This window comes from Pistacia vera, unplaced genomic scaffold, assembly GCF_008641045.1.
Source record: "Pistacia vera cultivar Batoury unplaced genomic scaffold, PisVer_v2 Contig944, whole genome shotgun sequence".
In the NCBI taxonomy this organism is placed as follows: domain Eukaryota; kingdom Viridiplantae; phylum Streptophyta; class Magnoliopsida; order Sapindales; family Anacardiaceae; genus Pistacia; species Pistacia vera.
The window spans coordinates 176651-202296 of record NW_022196828.1 but is presented as its reverse complement, the minus strand read 5'-3'; the positions used below and the strand labels follow the sequence as shown (position 1 = coordinate 202296).

Here is a 25646-nt window from a genome sequence, read left to right as displayed (position 1 = left end):
TGATATGGAAGATTTTGTTTATTGGTAACAGGTTTTTTTACCATATTACGGAAACGTTTCAGCTTAAAATTCTTTTTACCAAATGATCCTTTCCGTTTCATATGATTTTTCCAACTTTGACGTTTAGTCGAATTCCTCGACTCACAGCCATATTGTCCTGGCACTCCATCAAAGTTTTGACAACAAGATTCATTGAACTCAAGTCTTTTGGCCTCTTTATCCAATTTGATGTTCAAACATCTTGTTCTCACGAGTTGTCTAACAGCTTTTATCCGTCCTCCCGAAGAATCAACAACCTGATTCTTTTCGACTAGGAGCTTAAGCGCCTCGTTTGCTGCCTTATCCCATCCTTAGGGAAGCTTAGCAGAGAAAGTATTCTTCATGACTTCTTGTGTGCCACTAGGCAACTGATAGAAATATCGTCTATATTCGCAGACAAAATTTTCAAACAGACACATGTCACAAAGCCTAAGTTTTATCAAAGCTTCTAAGGCAACTACCTCTACAAGATTCCTACTGGTTTTGGTTATCCCATTAAATTCTTGACAGAGCATATCCTTGAAGAGTGCAAAAATAGCCTCTGCATTCTTCAAGTCCTTTACAATATCTAACAGACCCGTACTAGCTTTTAAACTTATCCAGAAGCTTCCTGCAGCTCCCTGTAGAGTGGATCTTAGAAATCTATAAGTATCACTGAGTCCAAAAGCCTTATTTTGCACATGAACCCAGTTAACAGTTTCCCATGCTTCAATTGCATCAGTAACATTTGTGACGCAATCGATGTTTAGGAAACTACAACTAGACCGTATCTTCACCATTATAGGTATTCCCCTAAGTACAAACTCTAGCCTTATCTTTGTGGGATAAGTTTTTTTATGTTCGGGTTTGGAGATTTCCTTAAGGAATCCTTTGAAGGAATTTAAAAGATTACGAATTATTTTAAGCGTGTCATCTTTAAACTCAGATTCCCTGAATCTAGAGATTAGCTCTTCGAGCTCTGCCTATTTAGGTCTTGGAGTAATTTTCAAACCTCTAGTTTCTTCCTCTTTCTTTTGTTTCTTTATTTCTTCCTCATAATACCTGCTAATTCTTTCAACATCAGAGGTAGAAATTTCTAGAATATCAACCTTCTATTTGCCATCCGTTTTACAAACAAAGTCTTCTTCCTTTACTCATTTCATAAAAAGCTTTTCCGCCTTTTTCCAATCACCTTGGGTTTCTTTGGCCATGAACTGGGCATACCTTGGAGGCAATCCAGGATGTTTTTCCTATAGACTTGGCGCAAACTGATCCAGAACTTCTTGACCACCCATGGTCAATCTGAATCAATCCTTAAGCTAGCTACAAAGTCTGACTCTTTATATGGTTTAGGATCTTACTCTGGTTGGGATTCACCGTACCAATAAGGAATTACCGCCTCAGCCTTTTCCAACCACTTATTCTGAAGTTCCAACTTGGCAACTTCAATGGTTGAAATTCGACAGATAAAGCATAAAATCTTTGAGCACCCTTGACTAAAGGCCTTTTGGATAACATCCAAAGTCGCTTTACTCCCAGCCAAGTCAGATACTCTTCTCAAATATTTAGGTTTCCGTTACAGAGGTCTAAAACAACCTGTTTAACCTCTTGTTCCTTATATTCTTCAATAGGCCACACTTGTTCAATGTCACTTAGAACCAAGGACATCTCCTATTTTACTGGCTTAGTACAATAGTTAGGATGTGTTCAAGTGTCTTGACCTTTTAAAGTGCAGAATTGACCTTTTCAATCTGTTTTCTGATCTGAGTCAATTCTTCGTTTAGAGCAAATATATGATACACCATATAATTTACTCTCATGTCTCAGTTATCAAGCTTCTGGGTCAAAAACTCTAACTTATCTATGGCAGTATTTAACAAACCGATCTCACATTTTCCCTTGAGTCCATGATCCAGATGAAAACAAGTCTTGTTTACACAGACTTCATCATTTGAACCATTATTCATGCTATAGAACTTTCAACAGGTTAACAGGTCTAGATACCCCCCATCTTCCAAGGCTCTGATACCATTACACCCATATAATATTTGTTATACACTCCACAAAAGCGATTAATTGTCGCGGATATTTGTGAGAGGTTTAGCTTTCCAGAGGGCTTAAGATTAACTCCGGCTAGTCAAAAACTCTAGGAGGATTTGGAAACCCAAATTAAAATCGCATTGGCTACAAGTCAAGGGGAAGTACAACTGCAGAGGTGTTTAGAGAAGTTAGCAAGAAGGATAGCTTGGCTGAAAGCTGACAAACTGTTTTATGCAGACGAGGAGTTTAGAGGAACTGCTTTGCTTTATGAAGCAGGAATTCAAAAAATTGAGGTAATGAGAAAATGCCATTTGTTTGACATGATAATCTCAAACTCGAGAATTTAAATGATCTAATAGTGAAATTAAGAAAAAACTGACTTGGCAAATTGGGTCCAATGATTAGCAGTTTATCCTAATGGCGCTATGAAATTGTACATTCCATGGAAAACCTTTAGAAAATGTTATTGCATAAACCTTTTGAATAGAGGATGGATCGATACAATGGAAATTGATGTATAGGAAGCAATGATGGACCCGAATATGCCAGACGCAGTTAACAAACGCTCTGTGTATTAAATGTAAAGGTCGACACTTTCACTTGCGTGATTACTTCCTTATTGCAAGAGAAATATAATGTTCAACCTGTACAGATATGAGAATTTCTTGTAGGAGAACCATGGTACCTAATTATGTTAGATAACAAGGTAAGAATTGGATCTTATGCACTAGAAGAAATTCAAAGGAAAGAAGAGGAAGATTGGACCAGGTTGCATATTGCAAAACTGCTACTGGTTAAATCCAAGCGGGAAGAGCTTGTTAAAGCAAATGCTATTGTCCATATCCATACTGAGATAGTGGTAGTTTTACTAGACAAGTATGCGACAATCCAAGATATACTCTTCAAACATAACTAAGCCCAATTAAGAACGCTACTAGAGAGTTTGATTTAGCCCATCTATCAAAGCAGACTTTAATGGAATGTACTATTGATCTTCTGAGAATGGTCTTAGCCCATGACTAGGAAGCCCAAGAAGATGAGACTCTGAAGGATTTTATTGATCTTATAGAGTGGATAACTTAAAGATTGATAAAAATCTAGAGGATGAAGATTTGGACAACCGAAAATGTCCAACACGTAATACGTTGACGTGTATCAAACAAGCGGAAGATAATGCATGGACATCTAGGATTTTGCCGACATAATTCAACGATCTAGATTAAAAGAAGATATTGGATGTTGTGTATTGTCGTTTGTAATAATTATACTTTGATATGTAAAACATGTAATGCAATAATTATATCTTTGTAAGACACGTGGGAGACATGTGGGCCCTAGTGTCATTATATTTGAGATAGATGTTATTTTCTTATTAGTTTATTAGTCTTTGTAGGTTTGACAAGTCACCTTTAGTTGGTGATTGATTAGACCTTTTGTTTTGTTTTACAGATTCAATTCATTTGAAATCCGAATTTCTTTATATAAAGAGAAGCTTATGTACATTTTTATTTGAAGAAAAATCAATAATATTTTCAGTTTGTTAAAAAATTCATTCTCTCAATCTCTTGTTTTAACTTTGAATTGCATACTCGAAGAAAAGAGAAAGAGAAAGGTTCATTCAAGATGATTGATACCCAAATATAAATTAATCTTTAAAACTGAATCTATGTATTTTTCTTTCTAATTAATCAACTAGGTATTTAGTTATTAATTGTACTAATATTTGTGAGATTGGGTATAACAAATATCACGTGTTCCTTGTTAGAAAGCCCTGATAGAGGCACTTTTTAGGAAAGTACTTTTTTAGATAAAACAAACACTCTTTTTAACTTTTTTCTTTAGAAACATGATAGTCATGCTTTTAATTCTATGTGCTTTTCTTGGTCTACATACTGAAAGTACCATATACTAGTACTAGAAAGATTTTTGATACTATTTGATAATCGTATGAATGTTTAAAAATAATAATAATAATAAAGATGGTATAAAAAATGGGTCAACAATTGAAGGCAAATGATACACAAAAGAATCAAAAATCAATACCCCGATAGTGATTTCTAATAAAAAAATGTACACCAAATCTATATTTTTCTGTTTCTAAAGTTTCTACACAAGCAAATCCAGTTCCAAGAAATTTACAAACATGGCGAAACCACTGGGTTCTGAAAGAATCTGGTGTCATTTTTCACAGCTTGTTAGATACAGCAGCTGCAATAAGCCAATATGAAAAAATTGCTCGGTTAATCAACGCCCCGGGAATTTCCTCCAACAGAAAGTAAGCTTGTTGGTTTCATGCTCTTCTTCTCTGGCATCATATACAAAAAAGATGCAACTCATCTTCGACGCGATCCCGGGAAATAATCAGATCAATGTAACCTCCAATGAATCGTCAATGCTCCCAAACTGAAGGGTATATGCCCTCTTGCCGAAATGGAAAGGGGGAAAAAATGAAAGAATACAACACGAATAGGGGGTCAGCAGCAAGGATATGCTCACAAAATTACAGGTATAAAAAAATTCACCCATCAAAATTTTCTCTCAGCGAATAAACGTAGCAGTTCATGATTTTGAATCGTCCGATTTGTTTGTACGGCACATGCAATCTGGGCATGGAAAGGTATAGGTTGAGTCATTCGGTCTTTTCAGTTCATACCCCTTGGAATCACTGTGAGACCGCATACTCAGCATTTGCCGTTTGAAACTTTTCCATCTAAAACAGGAAAGAAAGAAAAATTAAGGCAATATCTAGCGCTTATATACCGTCAATTATCAATTGTTGCCAGCAGCTACTATGCCTTTATTTTCCTATAGAAACTTTCAGAGCTTCAGTTCTGGCATGGTTCAACAACCAATAAATAATATGATCAGTATTAAATAAAAAAAAGGTATTCCTGTAGGTTGCCGGACTTGAATTTCGAATGAATTTGCCTCATTCCTAATGTTTCATACCTTAAATTGCAAAAGGTAACAGTCATTTGAACTAAAGAAAAGTTATGAGAAAAGATCAAATGCATACCCAATATTTGGATTATCGAAAAGTATAGCTAACTTTCGCTTGTCTGGCCTGATTGTCTTGGAGTGTCCGCCAAACAAGAATCTTCTGTGACCCATAAGAAAATGAGGGAAGTTTCCACCCTGAGTGGTCACAAAGACCTCACTATGGAGGCAAACAGTATAGTCTATAGCAGCCATCCTGGAAGAATAGTTCTGAAAGCAATAACACAAGCCGAAGTAATGACATTAAATCGCACCTCAAAGATTTTAGAAAATGGAAATAAAACCATAAACCATTCATACCTTAAAAGGTGCAAGCTCCTCATCTGATGCCAGCATCTCTTTAGTTAGCAAATTTGGAAACATTTCCAATAACGGGGCCATTGTCCTCTCCGCATTGTATATCTTTCCAGAAGCCAAATAAATATGTGTGTTTTTATCAAATCCCATTCCCCTAAGCATCAAGCCAACCTGATGAGATAAAAAAAATGTGAAATAAACAATAAACTCAACTGAAAACACCTGCACACACAAACACAAAAATAATATACAAGTAAATGACACAAAAGCTAATCAGATCCTCTATATATTGATTGATATATTTTGGCACGTACAATAAGGCTGACTGGTGAATTCACAGTTGAGATGCATAACAAGACTTTTTAATGAACATAAGAAACATTTTAGCCCTTAACTGACAACCCCATACCCCACCTTGAAAAAAATGGAACAAACTTATCAATTGTCCTAGTTTCCAGAAAAGAACTTCTGGCATATCATCTATAGCAGTCACAGCCAATGAAGATAGCATTAACAACTGAACCAGCATTCAGTTGTTTCTATGGCTTGACAATGAGCATAGCAAACAAATTTCATGTGCCTCCACATCTGCAGCAACGTAACTTTTTCAAATTATACAGCAGATAAGACAGATATGGCTTCTATAAATTCTTTTGCATGCAAAATACAAAAAAGAAAAAAAAAAAATCATCATATCAATGGTCAAGCAGGCATTTGATGGCCAATTATATTTGCATCTTACTCTGAAAAAGTATTGTAGTAAAAAAGGTGTTATGCAAACTAAAACAATGACTTGAAAAAAATATATATATACACAATGTTTTTGCGAACATAACATGTGAAGCTTGAAAACAAAATTTGTGGCTGCAACCTTCAATATTATATAACAACAAAACAATACAAAACCAGTAGGTAATACCTCTAAAGGAGTAAGCGGACATTTCCCATTAATCCTGATAGCTCCGGGGCGTATAACTCGACCAGGTCTTGTAAATTTCCCTTTCCAACCTCTTTCTCTTGCTTCTTTCATATCTTCTTTTTCTTTCTCCCCGCCATCAAATACACAGCAAGAGAAAGCAACCATGTCCTGCTCATGTGACAACATAATATGTACTTGCAACTAAGATTTTGATGATAAGCCCATAGTTGATGCTCACAATAAACTGTAGTGATGGTACAAAACTTGTTCCATAATGAAGACTAACCTCCTCAAAGCGAAGATGCACAGAAATGTATTTGCCACCATGCTTCACACTGCGTTCTTTCATTCTAGCAACCAATATATCACCTAAATTTGATATAGGACTTGAAAACCTTAGAGCTTCATAATTTGCCAAGCATCGAAGTCGTTGGACAGCTGAAGGAGCGTCAAATGACAAACGATTTGCAAAAGGCGAGATCCTTATAACCCTGTTCCATCATAGGATACAAAGATACTTTAAATCTACAAAATGATATCATTGTCTCTGCCCAAGAATCAGAAATAATAAAAAATGGTATGCATCATGACACCAGTAGATTCATGCCAATGTCAAGCCATGACAACGACACCAGCATGCATCAAAACATGAACGTTAACAAAACATTATGGACATGCAAAACCCAAAGTAATAAATCAAGTACTAACCACAAAGCTTATCAAAATTACCAAAAATAAATACGCCAAAGCAGTTGTAACAGAAGGGTAGGGACCATGGCATCAAAGGGAGAAAAGGTTAGGGATTAAATCTCAAAAAACAGACCATAAAAATAGTGATCCCAAAGCAGTCAAATGTCAAAGAGAAATTTTATGTAACGTGCCCTCCTACCCCAAATAAGTAGGGTCAAGACTTTGTTGAATTGAGTGCCACATCAATCACATAAGTATTGCATAATTATTGTAATAATAACAAACAAATTAAAAAAAAAAAAAAAAAAAAAAAATTACCTAATCACTAATAATCCCATTGAATTCAGCATACAATTATCACAGCTAAAACCAAGTTGACCAAGCACTTGGTTATATGACAAGCACCAAAAACTGCCCAAAAAGACAATTTTGTAGAATACAAGAACAATAATGAGTTATCACCAAAAGATAAAGGACAGGTTAGAAAACATATGTTTATGAACACAACTTAGTTGATTAGAAATTTCCATCTCTCAGCATTAAGATTTACCATGACTACAATTCTTTTTGAGTAAGCAATTTGAAATTGGGAAAGAACTGCAAAAATTTATTGTTCTCACTCACTTTTCTTCAAGTAGCTTCGGGAGAACTTCATCCTTATAGTACTGAATGGGTGACCACGCTTTTATTCTGAAGTTGTAGACATTGCTCATGTTGTGGCCAAAACGTTCCATTATGTATTCAGGAATCTTATTAACCACCCGCACATCATTTTGCAAGGTACTGACAAAATACTCTTCATCATAAATATCTCTGAATTTGCTGGAAAAAGAAATTGCACCATCACATTAATTTAGTCCACTTGAAAGACGAAATACTTGGTACCAGTGAAATATAACACTCCTGAACACATACGAATTATCAAAATACAATATAATGAACTACATATTCTGCACTCTTCATGACTATACATTCTTTATTCAACTCTAACTGCTCATTTACAACAACAAAAAAAAAGTTTTACACAATTTATAGTTCATATGTAGGAAGCTCTGAATCAATATGCTAGTTCACAGGAAAAGACAACCGGAAATCTCTCAAAAATTTGACCAATGATAAACATCATATAAAGATTACCTAATGATAAAGAAGCATTAACATAATATTTTTATTTTTTTTTAACTTTAATGAGCAGCTACAAAATATAATTTCACATTTAAGTTTGTGCATTTTTTACTTTGTGTTAAGAAGTGACCACCAGTAAATTTTCAAGCAAGCAATCACAGAAGACATCCTTAATAAATAATAATAAAACGAAAAGACAGAGAATCACTTAATACCCAAAAAGAAAAGTTTGGGTAGATTTTTAATGCTAATATTTGTCAGTCAGAAAAGTAAACTTTGAATGTCATACTTGCAACAAATGTAAATATATATTTCTAAATATTTGTGTGTGTATGTGTATCGTGGTCGAGATAACTAATTACAAACACTAATGGAAACTGAAATGGTACTATACCACCCCCAATTACATAGTACTAAGACCTTTTGGTTGCAAAAATAAAGTAAAAGAGGACAAAAGAGCCTAACTTAAAATTGAACTGTCAGCTATCAGTTAATGTTGCCTAACAAGGTAATCACGTCATAGTAGCAAAATATCCTAAAATCTATTTCAGTACAAAAAGTTATATTTCCTTTCCCTTCACCCCAAAGACCAAGCCCAACAAAATGAATATTAGATAACAATTTGCCAACAAACCTAGGATCTCTCCAAATGCTATGATAATGAAAACTGGGAATCACAAGGGTTGCATTAAGATAGCCTGCCACAGCAACTGCATTGCATATCTACAAAATATCCACAATGAACAAACATGTCAAGAAGACTTCAGTCACCACAGCCAAAAAATTAGCAAGTTTTATTGAAAAAAGAAAGAAGGAATAAAACCAACCGATATCCTCTGCTGATTTAAGCCACCATTAGCCTCAACACAGATGTAACCATTTGATTCAGGTAAACCTAAAACAAGTAAAACATGAACTGCATCTTAAAATATGAACAACATACAAAAAAATAGGAATCAAAAAAAAGTTTATCCTATCACCCACAGCAATATACATGCTTCCATACAAATGAGCTTATATTAAGCATAGAAGCAAACAACAACAAATCCAGCAGACTGTAAGTTGCCGAAAGCAACATCAGCAACCAGATCAACTTAAAGCCCCATTGTAATTAAGATGAAAATACAACTCACAATAATTAATTTGACAGGAATTCAATATGAATTGGAACAGCTTCATTTTCTTTACTTGCAATAAGTTCAAGTATGAGACATACCTTCTGAAGACTTTTTTATACATGGTTTCCAGTCTCCACCTTTATGGGACGTTTTCCATATAGTTGATATCTACAATATAATCAATCTCTCAAATCAGTAATTGGTGGCAAATAAGAAAAAGAATAGATCAAAGACATAGAACTTATTGTATACAACACATACAAGCCAACATGTGCCAACTGGATACTTCCAGAAACGTGTGCATTAGAGATAACTCAACAGTCAATTGCATAAAGAAAAAACACCTTAACTACGCAACTGTTCCAACAAAAGAACATCATGTAGGCCAATAATTTTCCCTTTGTATTTTTCTTTTATACGAGACATATAAACACAGAAAAAATAAAAATAAAAATAACTCTTTGGCATCCTCATTCTTAAAACATGCTTTTGAGAAAAGAGAACACAAAACTGCCGACAAACACATCCTTAAAGCCTAGTTCCTCCATTTTTGAGCCGGTATCCAGCTATATAAACTAAAATGCAAGCACTAAGTTACTCTTCTTAATAAATTATCTAAGTAAATTCAGATACCCATATCGCATAGCTTCACTCCCATTTAGATCCATATAAGTATTGTCACAATTTTCACTGTAGCAGAAGCAACAAAGATAACATTCTCCATCCATCTTCTTCAACCAGAAGCAACAAGCAGCAATTTAAAGATTTTTTTTTTCCAAAATAAAAGACTCGAGATCAATATAAAACCAAAATCCAATTGCTAAGATTAATTAAGTGTGCTAAAACTACTCCTCAAAACAGTTAGCATTAAATAAAAGGGAAGTTCCATTGATAAAACACAACAAGAACAAATCTTTAAATTCAATGACAAGCAAATGCACTATCAACTCCCCTCAAATCTAATCACACACAACACAAAACCCACTAAACTCTTAAGATCCAAAACAAAAAGAATCAACGTTGCCCACATCTCAACCCTCAATGATCCATCAAAATTCACTTCAAATCACTAAACTAAATCACACCCACATCCCCAAATCACACAATTCACAAACTTTAAACCCAAAACTCACCGCATCAGCAGAGGAATTATCCGCATCCATCTCCGCCTTTAACTTCGCATAAAGCTGTGGACTTCGATAAAGCGAACCGGGCGCGGGCCGGTGTTTAATAACCGGAACGACATCAAACGACACCGTTCCCATGTAAAGCAGCATCCCGGAGATATAAATAAGCGGCGCGAATAAAAAGATACCCTGTCGTCGAAGAAGAACAGACAAAAGAAGCCAAGCCAACCGGTGAGGCAAGTTGCCGCGACCCGGCGGACCAACGGGAGTGAAACGCCCCCCCTTGGAACGGCCGTGACGGTAACGTGGCGACCTTAACGGCGAGGCGGGCGGTGACGGGGTGGTGTGGCCGCTGCTGGGCAGTCGATTGTAGGCGTGCATTGATTTGTTTTCACTTTTTTGATTTTTTTTTTGGGGGGCTACATAATAAAGAGAAAGAGAAGTGAAGAAGTAGAGGCTTTGAATTGTTGTATTAGAGAACTTCTTCTGCTTCTTCTTTCTCTCTCTGGTTTTTGGTCTGTAGTGTGATTCGAACAGAGAGAGACAGACAGAAGGAGAAGCAGGCGACGCACGTGGTTGGACGGAGGGATGATTGAAGAGTTGTGCAAGCAAAGTATTTTTCATTTATAATTAGTTTAAATCTTAATTTTATAATTATAATATTATTGAAATTATAAATAACAGAAAAAATATATTTACAAAATATTATTATAACTACATTTGTTTGTGGTGTTATTTAAATGGAATTAAAAAAAAATAGTAATAATAATTATAATATAATGCCAACATTAACTAAATTGCTTATTATATGATGGATATTTTAATTTTAAACCAATTTAAATACATAGTGATTTGTGCTTCATGTAAACAAATAATTATTGTACCATAGTATAAAACTAATTAAAGTTAATTAATTATAAAATTTATTGAATCTCACCAACAAAAATTGGAATCCTTCTAATTAATTATACATTAATAATTCATATGGTAGGCATGTGCCTCTAAATAGTATCAAAATATTTTATTTGAGCTTAGTTTCAAGCTTCAAGTATATTCTAATTTTAAAAACTTAGAAGCATGGTTATTTTCTTAATTTAAAATCTAAGTTTGGGATCTTCAAGTTTGGATCTTGTCAAAAGAAAAAATCTTCCTCAATATATTTAAATTTAATTAACCTTTTGATTAAATCATTTTATAACAATTTATTTTTATTAAAACACTCATAATCGAAGTATATATATAACCCAATAATTAGTCATTTGTTTAGGTTTTTGCATTTTGTTAAACAAGTGGTTTGATCGTTAGTCATTGATTCGTACGTTAAAAACTTGTGGATGTTCGTACTAGAGAATAACTAATATATAACAAATTTGTGAAAGTGAAAAACAAAATAAAACACTTTTAAAAAATAATATAATTGTTTTAAAATAAATTTTTCCAAAAGTTAAATAATCTTTTGGCATCACAAACCATATGTTATTGAAAGTGGAATTGAAAAAACTTAGTCAATTGGGTACATTAAAGTGTGGAATTTTGATTTTAAGATAAGATTAGTTTATACTAAAGTTTGATAATCTTAAAGCTTACTTGATCCTTTTCCTTTCATTGTCACTTTATAATTGAGCCTCTAAGTCTAAGTTGAGCATCAAATTACACAAATATTGAAAAAAAAAAACCACCAAAACAAAAAAAAAAAATTTAATTCTTCTTCTAAAATCATCATATTATGCACAAATTTTATTATATTTATAATTAATTAGGTAGATTAATTTTATCCATCTCTAAGAGATCTTAATCTCAAAGGTACTAAAAAAAATATTGAAAATTGTTTAAAACTACCGCTAAAAAGAGTTTTTGATAAACTTACGGGAGAATCTTTGACAACAGTTTAAAGGTTTTGATAATTTTAAAAGAATCGTTGTAACGATCGAACTTAACAATCTCAATAGTAAATAAATTTATCCATAATTGTAGTTCAAACTTGTTATCAATGTGGGAACGTTCTTAGTTGAACACTTCTTTTGTGTTGCTATTATTTTCTAACTTGCTATCAATAAATTCACTTTATTTTATCTCCACGAATTCATCATATTTGGCCATAACTTTCAGAAAATGACTTAATAATAATAATATTTAGAATAAATTAAAAATAATAATTCTACATGATTATCATATTCTTTATTCAATTTGTGGCCAAGATTTTTGTGGAAAAGGTACCCAAAATGGTTGCTTAAGTGACATTTAGCTTGTGTCATTTTTCAATCATGCTCTTAATTGTTTATAGGTTTTCATTTAAAAAAAAAAAAATGAGTAGAAAATGTTTTTGAAAAATGGGAAATTTCGTTTTCTCATTTCTACAAGAAGAGATCAATTAAATGTTTTTTTTATGTTCTACGATAACGTTTCGTTTTAGAATATTGTTTTGAGTATAATCTCGAATACTAAAAATACTAAATTTATTTTCTCGTTTTCATTTTCTAAATACATGTCATTTTTTTTTTTAAATGTTTATATATAAGAGTATAAACAATTTGTGTGATTAATATTAATTAAGATAAAGATCATTTCAAATGTTGCGTGATGATTTGGCAAAAAAAATGACTCCCCACCATAGCATAATGGGACTAATAAAATGATTGTTTTGATTATTGAATGAGATTGATTGTGAAACATTTGACTATATGCTCAAGTGCTTCAAATATGAACAAAATTGGGAATATATTTGATAAAAACCAAACCATATTGTGACAAGTTATTTATTTGCAAGCACAAATATTTTACACATTTATTTTTTATAACAAGCTTCCTCTCAACCTTTGATTTAACTTTTCGAGTTTATTTATCAAACTAATCTTGTCGTAATTTAATATTTGATGAGAGAATTACAAAAGAAAATGTATATTCATTGAATTTATTAATATTATCAAGATATTTTTTTTCGATGTATATGAGATAATAGAAAAAAAAAAAAAAAAGGGTGTGTTTGGTTCATTATTCTGATACTTTTTAGAATAATATTTTGAAAAAAGTAAAATTGGATGGGTATTACGATGTAGGATTTGAAAATTAATAAAAATACCCCATATGTTTGTTTATTTACTAAACACCCTCATAATAAAATATTAAAAATTAATAAAAACACCCCCACCCACCCATTAAATACCGACAACTAGCCACCACCACTAAAGGGTGGCCGGAGTCACCGTATCTGTGCACGACTAGCTAGATCTAGCTAGTCGTGCATCGATATGGCCTTTTCTGACCAAATCCATGGTAGATTTGGCCGTATTTGGTTGTCAACGACAGCCAAAGATATGGCCGTTGGTAATGGTCAACGACGGCCATATCTTGGCCGTTGTTGACGACTGGCTAGGGCTAGATTTTTGGTCTTAGATCTGGCCTTTTTCGGCCAGTCCATCGTGGATCTGGCCGGAAAAGACTAGATCGGCGCACTACCAGCCAGATCCAGCCAGTAGTGTGCCATTATACCAAATTTCGGCTAACTTCCAGCAATGGTAGTCGGAATCCGACAAATGTGGGTTGCTGGGGTGTTTTTGTCAATTTCTAAAAAAAAAAAATTGGGAGGGGGGGTGTTTTATTAAATTAACAAATCTAAGGGGTTTAAAAGGAATTGAATAATATAGAATAATATTTTGAGAATAAGGGAATAAATGTGTATTTTGGATAGAATAGCGAATAGAATACTGAAAAATTGTGTACCAAATTGGCCCATAGTATGTATGGGCAAAAATTTGTATTAGGCCCAAGTCAGGCCCAACTATAAATGGCCCTACGCCACGGCCAACAAATGGTTGGGTCTACATCAAAGTCCATCCCGTAAAAAATCCACTCTATGAGGCGACACATTCTATAATTTGATCTGCTATACAAGCCGACCCATTCTACAAGTTAGTCCACTCCACAAGTCAGCCCATTCTACGAGCTAGGCTACTATACTAGTCGGCCCACTCTATGATTTGGGCCAACCTACGATTTAGACGACGCTATGAGTCGGGTTGCTCTATGGGTTGGACCATCTCATTGGTCACATGACCTATCATCGACTATATAGACCAAGTCTCACATCCCTTCAAATGAGTCACAATTAAACTTCGGGTCTCTAGCCACGTAGCACGACACTCGAAAGGGGATTACAACATCTTTACCAGGTCAGTAAACTTAGAGTCGACGTTCACTCCTCAAAGGGACTCTAAGTCTCATGGAAGCTCTAACCACCCCAGCCGCCTATAAATATCAAGGTCAACCTTCTTAGAAGAGTTCGAACATACTCTTGACTTCACTTTTACATTGCTCAATTCATTCTCGAACTCTTGTTTTGTCATTGTTTCACACTGTACAACCGAATTCTGACCATTCTATGACGATTGTCGTGCCATCGCTCCACGTTCATGGTGACTTCTACCAACTCTATCTTATTCCTTGCTTACTTAACTCTCTTTCAATTATGCTAACTTAAGCGTTGAAGCTCCTACAACCAACACCACACAAATGTCAAGGACTTCACGTTCATCCTCCCTTTATATGTGTCTTTGCTTGCAGGTCTAACAGGTTTTCGGTGGCCACATCCCTACAAGAATCAACTTTAGAATTTCGACCGTCTACATAATGTTTGTCTAAAAACGTATTTGAAATGTGAAAATGAAAACTCGTTCACCATGCATGTTTATCTAAAAACACAAAAATAAAGAATGAAAAATAAAAAAATTTATCGTTTTTACAACCGATTAAACCCTTTCAAAATTCTACTTATGTTGTTCGTCTTGAAAAGCTTATGTTAAATTTATCTATCTTTTATCCTCATTTACAATTTTTTGTTAAAAGTTTTCATTTAAGATGAAAATATTGGTTATAAGAGAAAAAATAAAATATAAAGACAAATAAAGAATAAAAAATACTATTTCAAATTTCAAATTTCTTTACATTATATGGGACCAACGTTTCTTTCCTTAACATCTGTATTCCTTACATTTTTTATTTCTATTTGGGAAAAAACCACGGTTTTAAAATCGACCCAAGGAGTGACCCGTTCAGGCGACCAAGTCATGGTTTAACCAATGGTTTGACAAGATTAAAATCTAGCAAACATACCCCTAATAAATACCATCAGGCCTTATAAGTTTGAAATCTAGCAAACACAACCCCTGGCCAAATCAAATCAGTGATCGACTGGGTGAACGGCGGCGACACACCAGGGAGGGCAGATCGGGTGATGGGGAGGGCAGATCGGGTGCTGGGGAGGACGAATCGGTAGCTGCCAAGTTGAGGCATCGCCGAAAAGTGGCAGATCAGTGGTGAAAGTCAAACGATTGCAGTGGCTTTTTTTGGCAAGATGATCGTGGATCTTCGTGAATGACGACAAGGGAGCTTGGAAGAAGGTAGATCAATGGTTGAGGAGGCTTATCAATGTCAGAGAAGGCATAATCGATACTGGGAAATGGAAGAAAAATTGTTGGACAACGAGATATCGCACGGCGGCGGGAGATGAAGCGTCACGGCCCCAGAGAAAGTCAGAAGGTTGTTTCAGACAGCAAGGGAAGCTGGAAGGTCGCCAAAAAAAGGGAGGTCATCGTCGATTTGCATTTGGCTAGAGAGTGTGTTTGTTGGATTTCAAACCTTCAGGGACTGATGCGTATTAATTAAGGGTGTGTTTGATAGATTTTGAACTTGGAACAATTGAAAGGGTAACCCGACCCAGAGAAGGCCCCAGGTCCTGGTACCAGCTGGGCTGGTCCGAGTTTTAAAACCATGCAAAAAACATAAACGAGCAGAAAAATGAAAAACAAACATGACCTTATTTAAACTATAACACTCATACATTTTTTTCTCTTCTTAAACCAATCAATAATACTAGACATACAACATTCTCTTACACCACTCTCATACTACATGATGTGGTGGAAGAAGTTTTGTTATTTTGAAATACAATTAGGGTTCAAATTTGATTTAGGGGGTAAGGGAATTGAATTTTAGGGATTTTTTTGGGAGAAGAAACTGACGTGCTATGTAGGTGATGTGGCATATGAGGTGGCATTGCCACATCAACATGCCACGTCATGTAGTATGAGAGTATTGGAAGGGAATGTTGTACTCTTAATATTATTATAAACCAACACACTAAACACATATTTGACCCAATTGACACAAACAACTATATAGTACAAACACACAATTTTGGCATTTTGCTTCACAAATTTTTCACTAACAAAATCTACTTTTATTATTATTTGAAAAAATATATATTTAACTCAGTATAAAAAAGTTTGGTGAACAAAAGCTATAAAATCTTGGTGACCTTTTTCCTCCTCTATTATGCACTATGAAGTGAAGGTCTCCATAAATCAAAATGGACATTCTTCTTCCTCTATTATGCTCTATGAAGTGAAACAACAAGGTATTAAATTCTAGTGGTGGTGTCAAATGGGTCAAGTTTATTGATATATATCAAAATATATGGTTGACTATAATATAAATTATATAATATTACTTTTTAAATAACACAACATTAGCACAACATATGCACAAAATATGTACGACGTAAATTAATGTTTCTATCATCCTTGGAAAATATAGAAAACAGCTCATTTTAACATCTCTAGTTAAATAAAGTTAAATGAGTAAGTAAAAAATGCACAAATTACCTAAACAAGCTACCACTATGAGCTTCTTTACGATCATCTAGGGTGTTAAAAAAGGAAATAATTAATGATACTTAAAAGGAAAGCAAGGGATAAAAAAATAATGTCAATAGAAAAAAAAAAAATTATGAATAATAGTTGAGGTGTAAGAAAACGACAAACTTGAGATAATTATCTTCTCACTTCATTCTTCCTCCTTTTGAATGGTAGTTAAATTTTTCGTCTATTAAAACCTCATGATATGAACAATCTTTGATGAGTATTTTTCTTTACCCCTGTCCACTATATTTTAAGCCATCAACACTGTAAATCTTTCATACATAAGTGAGGTTGGTAGGCTTTGCAGGGATTTGAGCCCCGAGCTCTGCCTAATTTCCAAATTTTTAAGAGAGGTGAGGCTTCACAAACTTAAATTCTGTAGGCCACACAATAAGGATTTAAGATTTTCACAATCCCATAACTTAAATTCTGTAAGACATGAGTTATTTTGAAATGTCTTTGCTATTGACTTCATGATTGAACAGGAAAAAAGATGTAGTGTTTGTCTAAAAACGTAATTACAAAATATATAATATTTATTTTTCAACAAATTATTTTTGGTTAATGAACATAACAATTATATCTCCAATTAATGTCGTATTTCCAAAGGGAAATTAAATTATTTATTTAAATATATATTTGGTTTTAAAGATGGTAAAAAGAAAAATCTTTGATTTAGTTTTTAACATGACCTTTGAAGAACAGGGTTGTATTTTTTCAAATTTTCAGTTTTTAAATAGGATAAGAAACATAATATTGAATTCCTTAAAAAAAAAAAAAAAAATATGTATATATGTCATGAGAAAACATCTAAATTAAAACTATATTGACAAAAATTAGTTAATTTCATATATCCTTCAAGATCGGTTAATTTCAAACAGACCTATAATTTTAGAAAAATATTATATACCCTTTGAATTATTAAAAACTCCATTACAAAAACATCAAAAACACCAATTAAAAGAATTTTTAATAATTTCATCAATAAATCCCAAAATATTTATCATTTATATATTAATTCCAAACATAGAGACAAACAAATTTAGTAAAAACACAAAACGGTTGAAGATTTTGACAGGAAAAAAGAACCTTTGAACAATAAATGAAGAATAGAGAAAACATCCGTACATATAATTGACATTTAATTTTTTGTTTAGGGTCAATATCATTAGAAAGTGACATAAATAACATAATTATACGGTTAATGTCGGTCTAATCCCAATGTGAAACTTAATTTACTTACTAATCAAGCCCTATTCATCTTTTAGCCCACCCCCGCCCCATCCAATTATCATCTTAATAATAATTGCAAACTTATCTTCATTTTTTTCTCGAATTTTTTTTCTTAATTTTTAAAAAATTCATGTTATGTGTCAATGAAAAAACTAAATAGGTTTATATATCATTGTCTTAACATGTATCTTTAAGATACTTAAAAGCGCTAAAAAACAAAAAAATTTACTTATTTTTTATACATATTATATTCAAACAAATTTAAAAAAAAAAAATACAATTTTTAATATATCAAAACACTAATTTTTTTGTCTTCTATTTATATTATCACCCATCAATTTAAAAAACTCAATTGTTTAGATTTTATTTTATCAAATTTTATGCACACCATTTTATTTGTGCGTAAAATATTTTTGCTTAAATATTTTTTTATCAGAACTGCTTATGAAAAAGAATTCTTAAATTTTAGAAACCTTATTATTCCTTTTATCTGAATCATCTAAATTAAAGCACATAAAATATAGTTAAACAAGTTTATGAAATACACATTTATAGGCAATTTGAAGGTATTTATTGTTATTTCTTTTAACTCATTTTCCAATTGTTTGAACCATTGAAAGTTAAGGAGAAATAAGGATGGAAATTAAATAAGGAGAGAACCGTGACCATAAATTAAATATTTGGAATATTTGAGATTCAATACGACTTGCATACTTAAAACAAATTTAAAATGATAAAATTTAAATATAATATCAAGCATTTAAAATGTATTAATCTAGTGACTCAATGTTATGTTCTGAAACCCGGTCCGACCCAACCAATTTAACCGATTGGATTGGAAGTTGGAGCCTTCTCCAGGCCGGATTACCAATTTCTACTGTTCAAGCAAACCTTAGATTTATGGACAACAATCGGTGAGTAGATGGTGGTGAGGTTGTTGGGGGTTTTGGAGAGGAAGTGTTGGTGAGTTGAAATGTGGCAATGGAGGTGATTTCCGGTGAGTGAAACAACCGGAAAATGCAAAAATCAACAGCCACAACAGCAAGCTGTTGCCGACAATTGGTGATGTGAGCAAAGGACGAGTGAAATGAGTTTTGGTTAGAAGGATGAAGGGAGTGTTTTTGTGGTGATGGGGGGCGATTTTAGACGCCAGAAACAGGCCTATTTGGTTAGGGTTTGCAGTCACACGACTAAGGTGTTTTTTGGGGAAAATCATTCGATTTCGATCAAATGTTGAGAAGATTTTCCTAGGAATGGCTCAAAGGATGAGTGAGATTGCATTTGGTGTTACCGCTTCCAACCAGTCAACTGTCGATTTGCATTTGGCCATATCATAAGGGCATGTTTGCTAGATTTCAAACCTATAAGAACTGATACATCATTTTTAGAGGTATGTTTGCTGGATTTCAAACTTGTAGAGACTAATAATATTTTTTATGGGTGTATTTGCTAGATTTCAAACTACTAAAAACATCAATCCAACCAACTGGACTAATCAGTCTGACCGGTAACTCGTCAATTGACTCCTTGACTGGGTCAAGGAGTGAGCTAGGTTTCAGAACATTGACTCAATTTAAAAAAATAAAAAAAAAATTGTAAGATTTTTCTTTCCAACACGTATTTTATAAGATAATTTCTGGACCTCCCCAAAAGTTCCCAAAGTACAATAGACCCCTGAGTACTATAAAGTAACAGCGACCTCCCTTGACCTTTAATATGCCTCTCTCATGGCCCACATCGAGTGCTTACTCACGGTTAAATAGTAAGGAGAAGCCAGATTATTATTATTATTATTAACAAGCAACATATTTCAATTAAGTGTTACCCGTAACTATAATCATAAAATTCGACATAAACCATGTTTAAAATATCTTTACAAATCACAACTCCAAGGTTATGTTTACCTAAAAGTTACAACATTAATCACATTAGTAGACAAGAAGTCTAAAGGTATTACCATGAACTTCATCTCATCGACGTTTAATAAAAGATCAACATCGGTCATATTGTCACACCAACATTATATGCAATAGATGACACCTACCATGATGATTATCCGCGATAGCCTTGTTTGATTTTATGGTTTTTTGCAAAAGACTAAATTGATCTGCCTTGGTTACACTTGACAATTGATTTACAAATCATACCTCAGGCTCAGGGTTGTTGCTTTCAAATACCACTGGCGTCAAGCCGCCCTATCTAATGAAACATTATTTTTTTTATTTTATTGATGCTTCATCAAAAGTGTCAACGTAGAATATAATCCTAATTATAAATCCAGAGGCCCAGAATATGCCCTTCAATTATTGTTTTCAAAATCGGTACCATAGAATAGATCCTTCACAAAACACCACTCCAAAATAATAAGCAATCCTAGGTACCTCCCTAAAGTTTAAAAGAAAATACAGTCTGCTCCAAACGTTCGAAGAAAATTCAATCACCTCCCTCACATTTCGGTTCTCTCTCATATACCTCCCGTAGTCAGGAGTTTCCTAATAGTCAAACTTTAATGGAAGATGCAACAAATTATAATAGTTTCCAACTTCATACGCCATCACATTCTTCCCCATCTTTCATTCCATCCCAATACCCAACTCAGAAAATTCTTTAATAAACTACAATTCAAGCAACAGCCACCAGTGAAAACAGCCCAAGTCATCGGCAACAGCAGCAACCAAAGTTTTTGTCATCGCCACCATGGCATGGATGACCCAAAACAAATAGAAGGATAAAGAGATTTCTTATGTCTATTTTTATCCATTCACATATTCTATTAGAATAACTTCAATGGAAACAAAACATCCCAAGTCATCTGCGTCTAAGCCATGCCAATAGCAACAACAACCAAAGTTCTTGTCATCGCCACAATGGATGACCCAAATCAAATAGAATGACATAAAGATTTCTTACTACTACTTTTCTCCATTCACATATTCTATTAGAATCAAGAACTAATAGTCAGAAGACTTCAATGAAAACAGACTGTGAGAGGAACTGACTTATTTTTCTCAAAATATTTTGGCATTTTCAACATACCCACAAGGCAAAATAATGATAGTAACAATAAACACAAACTAGAAATAAGTAAAAAGATTAAAGACAAAAGTTTGCATTTGCATTAGCATTAGAGCATTAACCAAAGTAAATAACATAAATTTCAAAATCAAAATCCTCCATTTGATTAATGAGTTACATTTAAGTAAACCAAGAACACAATAAAGCCTTAGAAATCAATAAGCAATTAGCTCAACTCTTCAATCATGTAGAGTACCCAAAATATCCTCATCCCTATACAAATGATACCTGCATCAAGCAAATCCCACCAAATAAATATATATTCTTTTTTTAAGATTTCGCCCATAAACTTTGTCAAAAACTTTAAAATAAAATTTTCTAATAGATTTCTTTATTTTAAAGACATCTAAAAGCAAACTAATACTAATTTTGTCATAAATAATGCAATATGTAGTCTTTTAAGTTAAGAAAAATCATTAAAAATAATTAGAAATTAACTCAAGAGAATTTTCACTATACCCACATTAATACTTATAAGTTACTAATTTTCTCTCATAGTTCTATTAATTCAAAAACTTACCTATTGCATTATGCATTAAAATAATCATTTCTACTACAAATCATTAAAAAAATAGAAACTAATTAAACGTAAAGTTCAATTTACCTGAATTAATACTAAAAATTCTCTCAAAATCCTAAATTTAATCCTAAAACTCCCATAAAATTTCCCACATATCCAACAAAAAAAAGTTAATACCAAAGCACTTAACAATAAAAACAAAACAAAAAGCCGAAGAGAACTTACTCTTTTTCGCCAAGCTTGACCTGGGTACCGCCGTACTCAGGCAAAAGCACGGTGTCGCCCTCCTTAAAACACACCGGAATCGTCTTCCCGTCCTTGTCACGTGCGCCGGGACCCACCGCGACCACTGTCCCCGAGTTGAGCTGCTCAAAATTATTAAATCAGACAAAACCCGATCAAATCAGAACCGTCCAATCAGAAATCAACCCAACACAAACACGAAACCCACAACACAAAATACTTGCCTTGCTTGATTTCTCAGGAAGGAGAATCCCGGCGTTGGTCTTGGACGGAGGGACGATTTTCTCGATGAGAACACGGTTGAGGGTTGGGAGCAAGCGCTTCGCCATGACTTCGAAATTAGGGTTTCGCTGAAAGGAGAGCGTTCAGATTACGGGTTATAAGGACGGAGAGAGTTTAGAGTCGAGGCTCTGGAAAGTGATAGAAGGTTCTAGGTTCTAGGGTTTTAGGTTTGGTTTGATTAGCTTGTTAGGGTTTTAGAGAAGAATGGGCTTGTTAAATGCTATTTACATGGTCTAGAATGGTTATCGGGCCAACAGTATCCTGTTATCACCTTATTGGTACTGGCCCAACCCGACAAAATTCCTCCTGTTGATTAAAACATGCCTGATAAGCTCATGTATTAGTCAATAACTTATTGTTACTATAATTTTCTAAATAGGAAGTGATTTTAAGCTCCCATCTAATTGATTGGATAATGCTACAGTCATCAGGAGTAGTACACAAAATTTATGCACCGAATGACGTGACACAATCCTGATCGTCGATTAATATTCAGTTATAATTAATAGACAGTTAGGATTTCGTCACGTCATTCGGTGTATAAATTCGGTGCACTACTCCCGGTGTCTCTATTTTTAAATATTTTATTTGTTTTGACAAATTTACCTTTAATGAAAATTATTAGAAATAACATTGTAGTAACTACACTCTTATTCTATTTTACTTTTTTTTTTTTTAATCTTTAATTGTTGGAAAATACTACACCCACAACTTTTTCTCATAAACTTTTTCTCACAACCCCGACGTGATAACTCGTCATTGGTTAACTCGCAAATGAGTAGACGAGACTCATTTTGTGAGCTGACCAATAACAAGCTGTCACGTCGAAGTTGTAAGAAGAAGTTGTAGGTGTAGTATTACTCTTAATTCTTACATAAACCCTAACCCTAAATTTTCATAATCATTGAAATATTTTATTTTATTTCATCTCTATTCTTTGTCTGTTTAATGAACTATATTACTATAACTATAAAGTAAGGTAATCAAATAAATCTGAATCTGAATCTGAAGAAGAAAAAATCAAATTTGAAATATGTAAACAAAAAAAACTAATTGAGTTTGAGATTTTGGCAGAGAAGAATAACGGCAATGAAATTTAATTCAAGAGAAACTGCATATGGCAGAGATAAAAAAATAGATAATAGGGTTATAAAAAATTTAAAATAATCTTAATCATTATTGGAAACTTATAAAGAGATTCATTGGGCTTAAATAAGATCAGTCTAATTGAATTTGGGTGATGAAATGTTCAAGCTTATTGAATGCTATGTAAATGCCGTGGAACGGTTGTCGGGCTGATAGCAGCCCGTTATCACTTATTGGTACTGGGCCTACTGGCCCGACTCGATAAGCCCCCGCGTTTTGAGTTAATGACATTTTCATCCCTGAGATTTGGAAGAAAATATCACTTGGTCTAGTAAAATCTGAAAAAAGTCATTATAGTCCTGTCAAAATACTGTTAATACTTTGAAACTGAAATACCTATATACCCCTATTTGTCTTAATAAGAATAAAAAATAGGAATTTAAAGATTAATAATAAAATTACAGAAATAAAAAATAAAAAAATGAATAGATTTCATAAAAAAATAAAAATATTTTTAAAACTAAAATTAAGATTTGAACCAAAACAAATCCATACCTTCCAAAACAAAACTAATTTTTTTTTTCTCATATCAAATGTTTTATAATTTTACTGGAGTAAACTATTCTTCCCACCCAAATAATGGCTTATGACCATTGTTAAAAACCGACCCCGCCCGGCCGGTAACGAGACCAAATGGTGAGCAGATCGGGTGAGGCTCAAAACGTTATATCAGTCTACCACTACACCCGCGATTGGATCGGTGCAGTAGCACCCGTCAGTCCAACCTTATTTTAAAAAAAACTGGGTCAGCTAATTTATAAAATTAAAAATTTAAATTAAACTCTTAAACTGTAAAACCATACATTATAATTATATAAATTGATAGTAAAAACCCCCTACCCCCCCCCCCCCCCCCCTCCACATTTCACGGCATTTCTCACATTTTGGTATGAAAGTATGAAACTGAAATCTTCCACCGGAGTCTCCCATTCACCATTGAATCTCGTCGCTTCAGCCTTCACCTTCAACTGCTTACTTCGTTGTCAGCAGGGGTACTGCAACTCTCCTCCCATTTCGTGATCTTCTCTGTCCTAACACACTCTTCTTCACTGCCGATCTACGTTGTTCATCCATCGTCGTCAATCTTCTCAGAGCTACACAACCGATCTCGTCTTCTTCTTGCCCAGGAATTGTCGCTTCTTCCTCTCACATTGCTTGAATCTCAGCTCTTTATAGTTGCACTGTTCACAGCTTAGCTCCACCTCTCTGACGGTCAACTCAACTGTCAACGGCAGCTCATCTTCACTAGCACCAGGTAATTTTCATGGTGTCACCTTACTGATGTACATTCCACTATTCCAACTGCAAACCTTTAATTTTGTTTTGGTGAATGATGAATGAACACTTGATTTGAGTTGTTAATTTTGTTTTGGTGAATGATGAATGAACACTTGATTTGAGCATTGAAGAATGAAGATATTAGACTTATTAATATATGACCTGAAGATTGAACAGGGAGGTCGTAAGAGTTAAGACAAACCTGCAAACAAAGCATGAAAGCAACAAAAAAATTTGTTCTTCAGTTCAGCACACACATGAAAAATAATAAGAGTTAATTTTATTAGTAATGTATATTTACAATGCATGAGTATTTGGTTGATTGAGGTTAATTGCCACAATGCATGATTATGTAGTAATAAAATAATTAAATAATAATAACTTATTATTATGTAGTAATAAAATAATTAATAATGTATATTTACAATGCATGAGTATTTGTTTGATTGAAGTTCATTGCCACAATGCATGATTATGTAGTAATAAGGGTTACTTATTAATTATTACTAACTTATTTGTTATTTGTATCGCCAGGTTAGAGATCAACATTAAAGACAGAGAATATGTCATCATCTGGGTCTTGTCAACAATCTACTTCCATGGATGCTTCACAATCTGTTCGAGAAAGAAATGATATAGCATGGGGACATGTTAATGAGAGCGTGGATGAAAACGACATTATTTTAAAACCTGGCCCGGCCTGGCCCGGCCCAGCCAGTTGAACCGATTCATCCGGGACCCAGCTGGTGAGTCGGGCTAGGTGAGGCTTAAAATCGCTTATATCAGTCTGCCCACTTACACCCGCGGTTGGACCGATGCACTGTAGCACCCGCCGGTCCACTC

General features: G+C 33.8%; 3 protein-coding genes across 3 annotated transcripts; all 3 read right to left on the bottom strand.

Moving 5' to 3' along the window:
- Positions 1 to 350: 350 nt before the first annotated feature.
- Positions 351 to 818, bottom strand: LOC116120754. The gene has a single exon (XM_031406722.1). It carries the CDS (start codon positions 816 to 818, stop codon positions 351 to 353), a length of 468 nt encoding a protein of 155 aa, XP_031262582.1.
- Positions 819 to 4089: 3271 nt separating this feature from the next.
- On the bottom strand, positions 4090 to 10850 carry LOC116120763 (protein ESMERALDA 1-like). The gene is made up of 10 exons (XM_031406731.1): positions 10338 to 10850; positions 9303 to 9372; positions 8914 to 8981; positions 8721 to 8809; positions 7586 to 7783; positions 6558 to 6762; positions 6272 to 6439; positions 5356 to 5523; positions 5075 to 5265; positions 4090 to 4768 (listed from the first exon to the last, which is right to left on the bottom strand). The coding sequence occupies exons 1-10, from the start codon at positions 10710 to 10712 to the stop codon at positions 4618 to 4620; spliced, it is 1683 nt and encodes a 560-aa protein (XP_031262591.1). The 5' UTR covers positions 10713 to 10850; the 3' UTR covers positions 4090 to 4617.
- A 10564-nt stretch (positions 10851 to 21414) lies between these two features.
- Positions 21415 to 22571, bottom strand: LOC116120770 (10 kDa chaperonin, mitochondrial-like). The gene is made up of 3 exons (XM_031406738.1): positions 22322 to 22571; positions 22080 to 22219; positions 21415 to 21562 (listed from the first exon to the last, which is right to left on the bottom strand). Exons 1-3 carry the CDS (start codon positions 22424 to 22426, stop codon positions 21514 to 21516), a joined length of 294 nt encoding a protein of 97 aa, XP_031262598.1. The 5' UTR covers positions 22427 to 22571; the 3' UTR covers positions 21415 to 21513.
- Between the last annotated feature and the right edge of the window lie 3075 nt (positions 22572 to 25646).